The following is a 9,505-nucleotide window of genomic DNA, read 5'->3' as shown; positions in this document are numbered from 1 at the left end:
ATTGGACCTTGGGAGCTCAGTCCAGTGCTTCAGTGTGGGTCTCTGTCTCTATCTCCATCCATTGCTGGATGAAGATTCTATAGTGATATGCAAGATATTCATCAGTGTGGCTATAGGATAAGGCCAGTCTTGGGCAGCAGAGGAGAGTGGAAAGGATATTTGAACCTGATAAATTATTTAAAACTTCATGACAAATTGTACATTTGTATAATTTAATTTTTCTTGTGTATATAATAACTGATTTGCTATTTTCATAATCCTCCCTCATACTAACATCCTTAGTTTTAAAATCCACATGTATATTTTATTATATACATTCAATGTAAATGAAAAATACATTAAATGACATTTCTAGAATTTCATTTAGAAATTTATGATTCTATACATATGAATATATAAACACTGAGATTCCAATGTAATCTCAAATTATATATTTTGAATGATATATTTTTTAACTTTTTATTGATTCTTCGCGAATTTCAGATCATGCATCCCAATCCCACACATCTCCTTGTTCCCTCACTTCCACCCTCTGCTCTTGTAACCTCCTTCCAAAAACAAACTTTAAACTAAAATCCCAAAACCCAAACAAAGCAAAACAAACAAACAAAAAAACAAATAAAAAAATATTGGCATGGAAGCTGTAGTGTGGCAATGAATCACACATTATCCCATTTAGTTTATACATCTTTTCATTACAATGAGTCATTGTTCTGGCTTGAGGACTTTGGTTTCTACGACACCCCTGTGACTGGCCTCTCACTAGAACTTCTCTTGGATATATTATTATTGCCTTGTTTCATGGAGATTCTGTAGGTTTGGATTTGCAGATTTGGCCCCTTTACATGCTTGGGAGGTTCATAGATGAGATGGGTTTTGGGGTGGGGTACCTTGTAGTCCTGGTTCTGGGCCTGAGTGGTAGCTGGATTGTTTAGCCTGCTACCATCACCACCATCCAGGTGAGCTCCCAGTACTTCCCAGGCTAGCTCACTTAATGTAGCAAACATCAAGGAGAGAGGCTGTTTCTCCTGTTATCACACCACTGCTTTTGTCAGGTGAGGTGCAAAGCCAGCTTTTCCATTTGCATACCCCTGACATCAGCTCTCCCACCTTTCCCAGGGGGCAGTGGTAGGGGAGCGCATGTTTCCCTTGCCCTTGACATCCATAGAATACAAGGAAGGGAAAACTGTGCTTATCACCCAGAGTCTGCCGGGCTTAGAAACACCCAGATGTTTGTGGGTAAAATTTTTCATGCCCAGGGCAGCAGACCTGGAGCAGAGTTATGTTTGTCTTCCAGAGTCTGCCAGGCTTAGAAATGTTCATAGGTTCATGGGCGAAATTCTTCCCACCAATATATTTTTTGTAACAACGTTTATCTGTGTGTTAATGAAAATGCACTCACATATTTATAAATCCCTTCCTGTCCTGTCTCCATCACAGCCTTGTTCTGGCAGCAGCTATCCTGTCCCATGGCTTTCCCGGAGGATGGGAACCATACTGCGGTGACAGAGTTCATTTTATTGGGCCTGACAGATGACCCAGTCCTTAGAGTCGTCCTCTTCATCATCATCCTGTGCATCTACCTGGTGACCGTGTCTGGGAACCTCAGCACCATCCTTCTCATCATAGTTTCCTCCCAGCTCCATCATCCCATGTACTTTTTTCTCAGTCACCTGGCTACTGTTGACATAGGCCTCTCATCTTCTGTCACACCTAATATGCTTGTCAACTTCCTGGTAAAGCAAAATACTATCCCCTACGTTGGATGTGGCATCCAGCTCAGCTCAGCTGCTTTTTTCGGTGCATCTGAATGCTTCCTTCTGGCTGCCATGGCTTATGATCGATTTATGGCAATCTGCAACCCACTGCTTTATTCAACTAAAATGTCCTCAAAAGTCTGCATCCAGTTAGTTTTGGGATCGTATATAGGGGGGTTTCTTAACTCTTCCTCCTTTATTTTTTCCTTCTTTTCTCTTCTATTTTGTGAACAAAATAGGGTCAATGACTTTTTCTGTGATTTTGCTCCATTGGTGGAACTCTCCTGTTCTGATGTCAGTGTCTATGTAGTTGTTATCTCATTTTCAGCTGGCTCAGTTACTATGGTGACAGTGTTTGTCATAGCCATCTCCTACATCTACATCCTCATCACCATCCTGAAGATGCGCTCCACTGAGGGCCGCCACAAGGCCTTCTCCACCTGCACCTCCCACCTCACTGCAGTCACTCTCTACTATGGAACTGTTACATTCATCTATGTGATGCCTAAATCAAACTACTCAATGAACCAGAACAAAGTAGTGTCTGTATTCTACATGGTTGTGGTTCCCATGTTGAATCCCCTCATCTATAGCCTTAAGAATAATGAGATTAAGGGTGCTCTGAAGAGACAGCTTAGTAAGAAAATACTTTCTTAGATATGTCTTTAATCCATTATGCTGTCATAAGCTTATAGTAATGACACACCATAGATATTGTGTTAAGTGGAAAATGGGTATTGATTGGTGAAATAAATGCTATGATATAAATTTACCAGACTCATATTTGGTAGTAAATGTACAGTGTGAGTATTCATAATCACAAATTAAATCATATGTTCATAATAAATTGTATGTAATACATTTCATGTAGAACTAAAAATTTTTTGTATATAGAATTGTTATTTTTTGATTTTCTAGACAGGGTTTCTTTGTAGCTTTTTGGTTCCTGTCCTGGAACTAGCTCTTGTAGACCAGGCTGGCCTCGAACTCACAGAGATCTGCCTGCCTCTGCCTCCCGAGTGCTGGGATTAAAGGCGTGAACCACCACTGCCTGGCGAATTATTTTGTTTTTAATAATGAGCATGGAATCCAGAGCTTGGTAGAACCAATATGTTCTGTCTATAAGCCTCAGGACCCCTGAGAATTCTTATAAGCTAATACTACCATATTTATTTATCATTTATCAACTTAGTTCCTTACACTTAGAAACCCCATCATTGAAACAGTTCATTTCTGCAGGAGCATAAGAGTATCTTTTTTCTTCCCTTTGTGGTTCTACTTTGTCAAAAAGCTTTTTGATTTGAGACCAACTTTGATATACTACTGCTCATTGCCAGTATCTCTACTTTAGGCTGACCTCTTTCACAAAAGATACTGCCAATAAGATGGCTAGCAATGTGTCAACTTGATTACAATGTTGTTCTCAGACTTTTGTTCCAATATTAGTACAAATAATTCTTGGATTGTTTGTACAGGTAATTAACATATACCACATGTTGAATGAAGCAAATTATCTTATGTGATCAGCATTTTCTGATCAGTTTTATAGAGTGCTATTTGTCAATTGTTGTCATTAATTCATGTCAAATGGAGTTCTATCTCAAAAGTCTTTTCCTGTACAGATGTCTTGTAGAGGACTGTCCATGTTTACTTTTAGTAGTTTCAGAATTTTATGGTTCATACTGAGGTTTTTGGTTCATTTGGAGGTGATTTCACACTGGTCATAGATATGCATCTAATTTCATTCTTATGCATGTGAACATCCCATTTTTCATGCATTATTTGTTGAAGATGTTGTATTTTTTTAGAGTGTGTTTGGCAGTTTTGTCCAAGATCTACATTTATTATTATGTTCTTCTTATCTCTTATGAATATTTCTTAATATACAAACACATGGTTTTTATGAATTAATCATCTATTATTTCAAAACCTTAAACTTGTCCACATTCTCTGTGATCTCAAGACCCTCTCACACACACAGCACCACTATATGAAATGCAGTATTCTTTCCATATGGGAGACACCCTGAGTCATCTGTGACTATCAATTTGTACACTGTTCATTTCAGGAAGACATCTATGAAATCCACAGAAAATAAATTTTACCATTCAGGAGGCCCTGACTATTTTACAGGACATGTAAAGAGATACTGCAGTATAATGAAAAGGTCGGATCACAGCTATACCCTTATTAACTGTCCTCCTTAAGGCTCTTTCTTTGACGATGAATAAAAGGACAGTTTTTGAGAGATTTTCTCCACAAGGATACTTGGTTTCCTGACATTTCTTTTCAGTAAGTCTCTGTTTCCAGTAAAATGCAGGGATTCAGTATTGTGCATGTATACTGGTTATAGTAGACTAATTCAATGAATCTAAAGGAAATAGAAATATACAAATTTTTATGAAATGAAAAAAGAAATTTTGGAGAGCTTTTATTGGCAAGATTATCTATTGGAAGGGCATTTGTATATCCATAAGAGTTGGGTTAGTTTCCTGTCCTCTGACTCTAATATTAGCTACTTGTTTTGTATGTGTTTCACATTGAGATTCCCATGGGGTCCTTGATGCATATATAAACATTTTTTAATGGTGAATATTGAACCTGGATCTTGTAGGGAACAAGTTTTCTACACCTTCACACAGAATGTTATTTGATCTCTACATACTAATAATTAGCTTGTATTTATATTTGTCTGCATTCTCTTTTATTCCAAACTCATTCCTTTCCAGTAATAAACCACATCATCTAATCAGTGAAATGATTCAAAAATATGAAAGAATTTTATATCTTTTATCTCTGTCTTCTGTCTGTGCTCTTACAGTAGAACAAAAGCTTTTCAAATTCTGATTAGCATGAATCTACCATTTATCTACATCTTCTCTGATACTAATATTCAAGTTGACCCATTTACTTTACAATAAATCACACTGTTGGAAGGATTAATATTATGCATGAACCTGATTAAAATGTCGTGACCACATTATTGTTATACATGAGCCTGTGATGTTATTGTAAGATTTGATTAGCATTAATGGTCATTGATTAAAATAAATAATTATTCATAATCTGATTGGTCATAGTCCAAACAGCTCAAGGCCTTTATGTCTGATGACTTCAGGAGAGGAAGGACTCTAGACTCTATTCTGACTTTAGTCTTTAATATTCTCTCTCTCTCTCTCTCTCTCTCTCTCTCTCTCTCTCTCTCTCTCTTCCTCCTCTCTCTCCTTCCCTCCTTCCCCCTCTCTCTGTCTCTGTCTGTCTCTCTCCTCTCTGTGTGTGTGTCTTTTCTGACACTTCTTTCTACCTCCTTTTCTACCTCTTTGTACTCTTCTGTGTATGTGAATTTCAGAGCACAATTATTCTTTATTTCTTTGATTTTTTTAGAAAATAGATTCTTCTCTTATATAATAAATCCCAACCATATTTCCCTTCCCACAACTCTCCTTAGCTCCCTCAACACCTTTCCTTTTACCCTGATCCATTCCCTTGTATCTTTTTCAGAAAAGAGCATGCCTCCAGGAGATGACAGCCAAACAGGACAGAACAAAATACAATAAGACAAAATGAAAACCCTCATATCAGTGCTGAAAAGGTCAATACACTGGGGGAAATGAGTTCAAGAATAGGCAAAAGAGTTAAGGAGACACTGCTCCCATTGTTAGCAGTCCCACAAAAACACCAAGCTAATAGCCATAACAGATACACAGAGGATCTGGTACAAACCCATGTAGGCCCTATGCTTGGTCAAATAAAATGTTAAATCTAAAAATTCCAAATACTAAACAATCAGGAAATTTGAAACACTGTGAAAACAACAAATCTAAGAAAAATAGGAATCAAAGTAGAAAAAAACCAGTTCACAGGCCTAGAAAATATTTTAAATAAAATGATAGACAAAAACTTTCCTAACTAAAAGTAGCAAAGGCTTATAAAGTTACAGGTATCATAGAAAAAAACAAATAGACTTGACCAGAAAAGATGCTGCACAGCATCAAAACACTAAGCATAGAGAAAAAAGAAAGAATATTAAAAGCTGTGAGTGAAGAAGACCAAATAACATAGGAAGGTAGATCAATTAGCATTACACCCGACTTCTCAACAGAGACTCTAAAAGTCAAAAAATCTGGACAGATGTGCTGTAGATTCTAAGACACTACAGATACCAGCCCAGACTGCTATACCCATCAAAACTTCCATTATGAACATAGTTGTAAAAATCCTCAATAAAATACTTGAAAATTGGATTAAAAACACAACAAAAAGATGACCCAACATGATCAGTAGTCATTCTTGTATACAAATGTGAAATTGTATGAATAAAAATTAGGAAAACCACACTTTTCAAAATTGTGTCAAATAGTATACAATATCTTGGCATAGCTCTAAGCAAAGAAGTTAAAGATTTGTTTTATAAATCATCAAGTTTTTGGAGGAAAAAATAGAAGATATCAGAAGATGAAAACATCGCACATGCTCATAGATTAAAAGTTTAACATAGTAAAATTTGCCATCTTACCAAAAACAATCTTTAAATTCAATGTAATTTCCATAAGTTTATAACACAATCTTTCACAGATCTTGAAAAGACAAATCTCAGTTTCATATGAAACCACAAAAATTAAAAAAAAAAAACAACTGGGAAAACTAAAACAATTTCTAAATAGAAGAACTGCTGAAGCTATCACTATTTTCTAGTTCAAGTTGGACTACAAAGCTATATAAGTAAAAAGAACAGCATAATGGCATAGAAATATACATTGGTCAATGGAATCTATTTGAAAACCCATATATAAATTCATATACCCATAGACACATGAATTTAAAAAAATAAAGATTCAGAAATACACACTGGAAAAGAAGACAGAATTATCAGGAAATGGTGCTGGTCAGGGTAAATGTCTGCATGTAGAAGAACGCAAACAGATCCATAGCTATCACCCTGTATAAAATAAAATTCCAAGTTAATCAAAAATCTCAACACAAAACCAGATATATTGAACTTGATAGAAGAGGAAAACAGATAGTAGCAATAAACTAGTTGACACAAGAGACTTTCTGAAAAGAAGACCATTAGGGCAAGCACTAAGATCAACAATTAATATATGGGACCTCAAGAAGCTGAAAAGATTTTGTAAGGCAAAGGACACTGTCTTTCCCGCCTACCTCAGTTTCTGCCCTATCAAAAGGCCAAGGCAGTTTCTTTATTCAACCAATGAAAGCAACACAAATACAGAAGGACCTCACACATCAGGAATGAATTATTTAAGTACCTAGAAATAGGCTTTTCCAACCTGACAACACCTACTGTTATCAAAGCCTCTCCTGGGAGTTCAGAGAGTTCTAAAAGTCCACGTTACGAACTATTTTACAGTCTTAAGGAAAGAAACACATTTGATTTTCCCGATTCACCAATTGTATGTGGCATCAGAATGATGACTGTGTGTAGGAAACTTTTGAGAGTTCATGTAACAATAAGGAATATGATGATGATGGTTTGTTGTTCCTAGTATCTCTGGATAAGTTGAAAAGGCCAAAAAAATATGTTCCATAATTAAAACTTACCTGACTTTTGGCATCTCAGAATACAGTGAAGGACAGCAGTAAGCTCAGTAATAAAATTGACTGGCTGCAGATTGCAGATGTGCATAAACCTTCTAAAGGTTTCTAAGCCCTTGAAGAGAGTCTTCTCTCCATCAGCCATACACCACAGTTTTGTAAAATGAAACTAATTATAAGACTTATTATAAGACTGGCTGAATTACAGTTGAACTTAAAGCACAGTCTCGGAGAGTGTCAGCTGTTAAAATAAGGGAATTAATTGGCAAATAATGGGATCCTGTAACGTGGGATAGGGATGTGCTAGAGAACCTTATTAAAGCTGAGAACTTTGAACCAGAAAAACATTGTGGCCCTCCAAGTAAAGTAGGGGTTTTTGGAGGTCAGGTCGTTAAAAGAATTTTGTTCGAATACTTATTCAAGGTAGGTTGGTGGGTCCCTGAACTCATCCTGTGGTCATTTTCCCAGTCTCAGAATGTATAATTTGTAAAAATAAAAATATACCTAGAAGTTAGCCAAATTCTCAAATTCATTCCCTGACATGTAGAGTGAGGGATATTATGGTTGGAAGGCCAAATTTAAAGTTACTTCTGCCAATGAAAATAGTGAATAAAAACCAGTATCACATGCATGGAGAAATAGCAGAAATTAGTGCCTGCCAGTATCAAGGAATTGAAAGATGTAGGAGTTGTGGTTCCCAGTACATCTCCCAACTCTTTTATCCAGCCAGTGCAAAAGACAGATGCATAGTTGGGAATGAAAGCTGAATATTGAAACCCAATCAGGTAGTGACTCCAATTGCAGCCATAGTACCAAACTGTTGTCCTACTTGAGAAGATTAGCACATCTCTTGGTACATGGTATACAGCTAGCGAGCTAGCAAATTCCTTTTTCTTTGTACCTCTATAAGGACCACCAAAAGCAATTTGCTTCAGATGGCTAATACTCTTTCAATTTTATCTCAAGGATATATTAACTCTCTAGTTCTGCATTATAATTTAGAAGGGATATTGATGATCTGTCTCTTCTGCAAAATATCACATTGATGCACTATATTGACAACATTATGTTGATTGGACCAAGAGAGTGGGAGGTAGCAACCCCTTTAAACTCACTGGTAATGCTTTATGATCATCAGAGAATGGGGAGTAAACCTAACCAAAATTCAGGGGCCTTCTACCTTAGTGAAGTTTTTAGGAGTCTAGTGGTATGGTGCATGCATAGATAATCCTTCTGAGGTAAAGGATAAGTTATTGCACCTGGCACCTCCCACAGCCAAAAAAAAAGAATCGGTGTGTTTAGTGGGCCTATTTCGATTCTGGAGAGAGGACATTTCTCACTTGGATGTTTTACTGCATATACCAAGTGACTCAGAGAGCAGCTTTGTGTGGGGTCTGAAACAGAAGACAACTTTTCAACAGGTTCAGATGTCTGTGAAGGCTACTCTACCTCTTTAACCATAGGATTCAGCAGACTAGATGGTACTTGATGTATCAGTGGCAGATAGAGATGCTGTTTGGAACATTTGGCAGGCCCATGTATGTGAATCACAGAATCACAGAAGAGACCTTTGGGACCTGGGAGTAAGACTTTGTCATTATCTGTAGACAATTATTCTTTCGTTGAAACACAGCTACTGGCCTGATATTGGGTCTTAGTGTAAACCAGCTGACAATGCGGCAATTAGTTTACCAGGTAACATGAGATTCCCAATCTGTGCTGGATGTAATCGAACCCACCAAGTTATAAGGTAGGATATATGCAGTATACACAGTAGCAATGTGGAACATACATATACATATGCTACACACACACACACGTGTGTGTGTGTGTGTGTGTAGCATATGTATAAAATTGGGTCCAAGCATTCCCTGAAGGCACAAGCAAGCAAGCTATGTGAAAAATTTGCATAACTCCCTATGGTTTCTATTCTTGTTGTTGTGCAATCTGCTGCCAGGTATGCACATAAAGCCTCATGGGATATTCTCGATGAATATGATAGGTCAATAAGAAGACTAGGGACTTATTTACTGATGGTTCTGTATATTATGCATGTACCACCCTCATGGAGGAAGGTCATTGGTTAAAAAAATAAAGAAACTGCTTGGCTGGTCCTCATAGGTTAAAACATAGGTGGGAGGAGTAAACAGAAAAGAATGCTGGGAGGAAGAGGAAGTGAGCTCAGAGACACC

General features: G+C 37.1%; 1 protein-coding gene across 1 annotated transcript; it reads left to right on the top strand.

Moving 5' to 3' along the window:
- The first annotated feature begins 1,465 nt into the window (after window positions 1-1,465).
- On the top strand, window positions 1,466-2,414 carry LOC126514406 (olfactory receptor 490). The gene has a single exon (XM_050163309.1). It carries the CDS (start codon window positions 1,470-1,472, stop codon window positions 2,412-2,414), a length of 945 nt encoding a protein of 314 aa, XP_050019266.1. The 5' UTR covers window positions 1,466-1,469.
- Window positions 2,415-9,505: the final 7,091 nt, after the last annotated feature.

Source organism: Alexandromys fortis, unplaced genomic scaffold, assembly GCF_014885135.2.
Source record: "Alexandromys fortis isolate MF-2015 unplaced genomic scaffold, M_Fortis_MF-2015_v1.1 scaffold_129, whole genome shotgun sequence".
In the NCBI taxonomy this organism is placed as follows: domain Eukaryota; kingdom Metazoa; phylum Chordata; class Mammalia; order Rodentia; family Cricetidae; genus Alexandromys; species Alexandromys fortis.
Note: the sequence above shows the minus strand (reverse complement) of the source record. Positions and strands in the feature narration are given on the sequence as shown.

Coding starts and splice junctions, on each gene's coding strand:
- LOC126514406 (XM_050163309.1), top strand. CDS start 1,470: ATGGCTTTCCCGGAGGATGGGAACCATACTGCGGTGACAGAGTTCATT.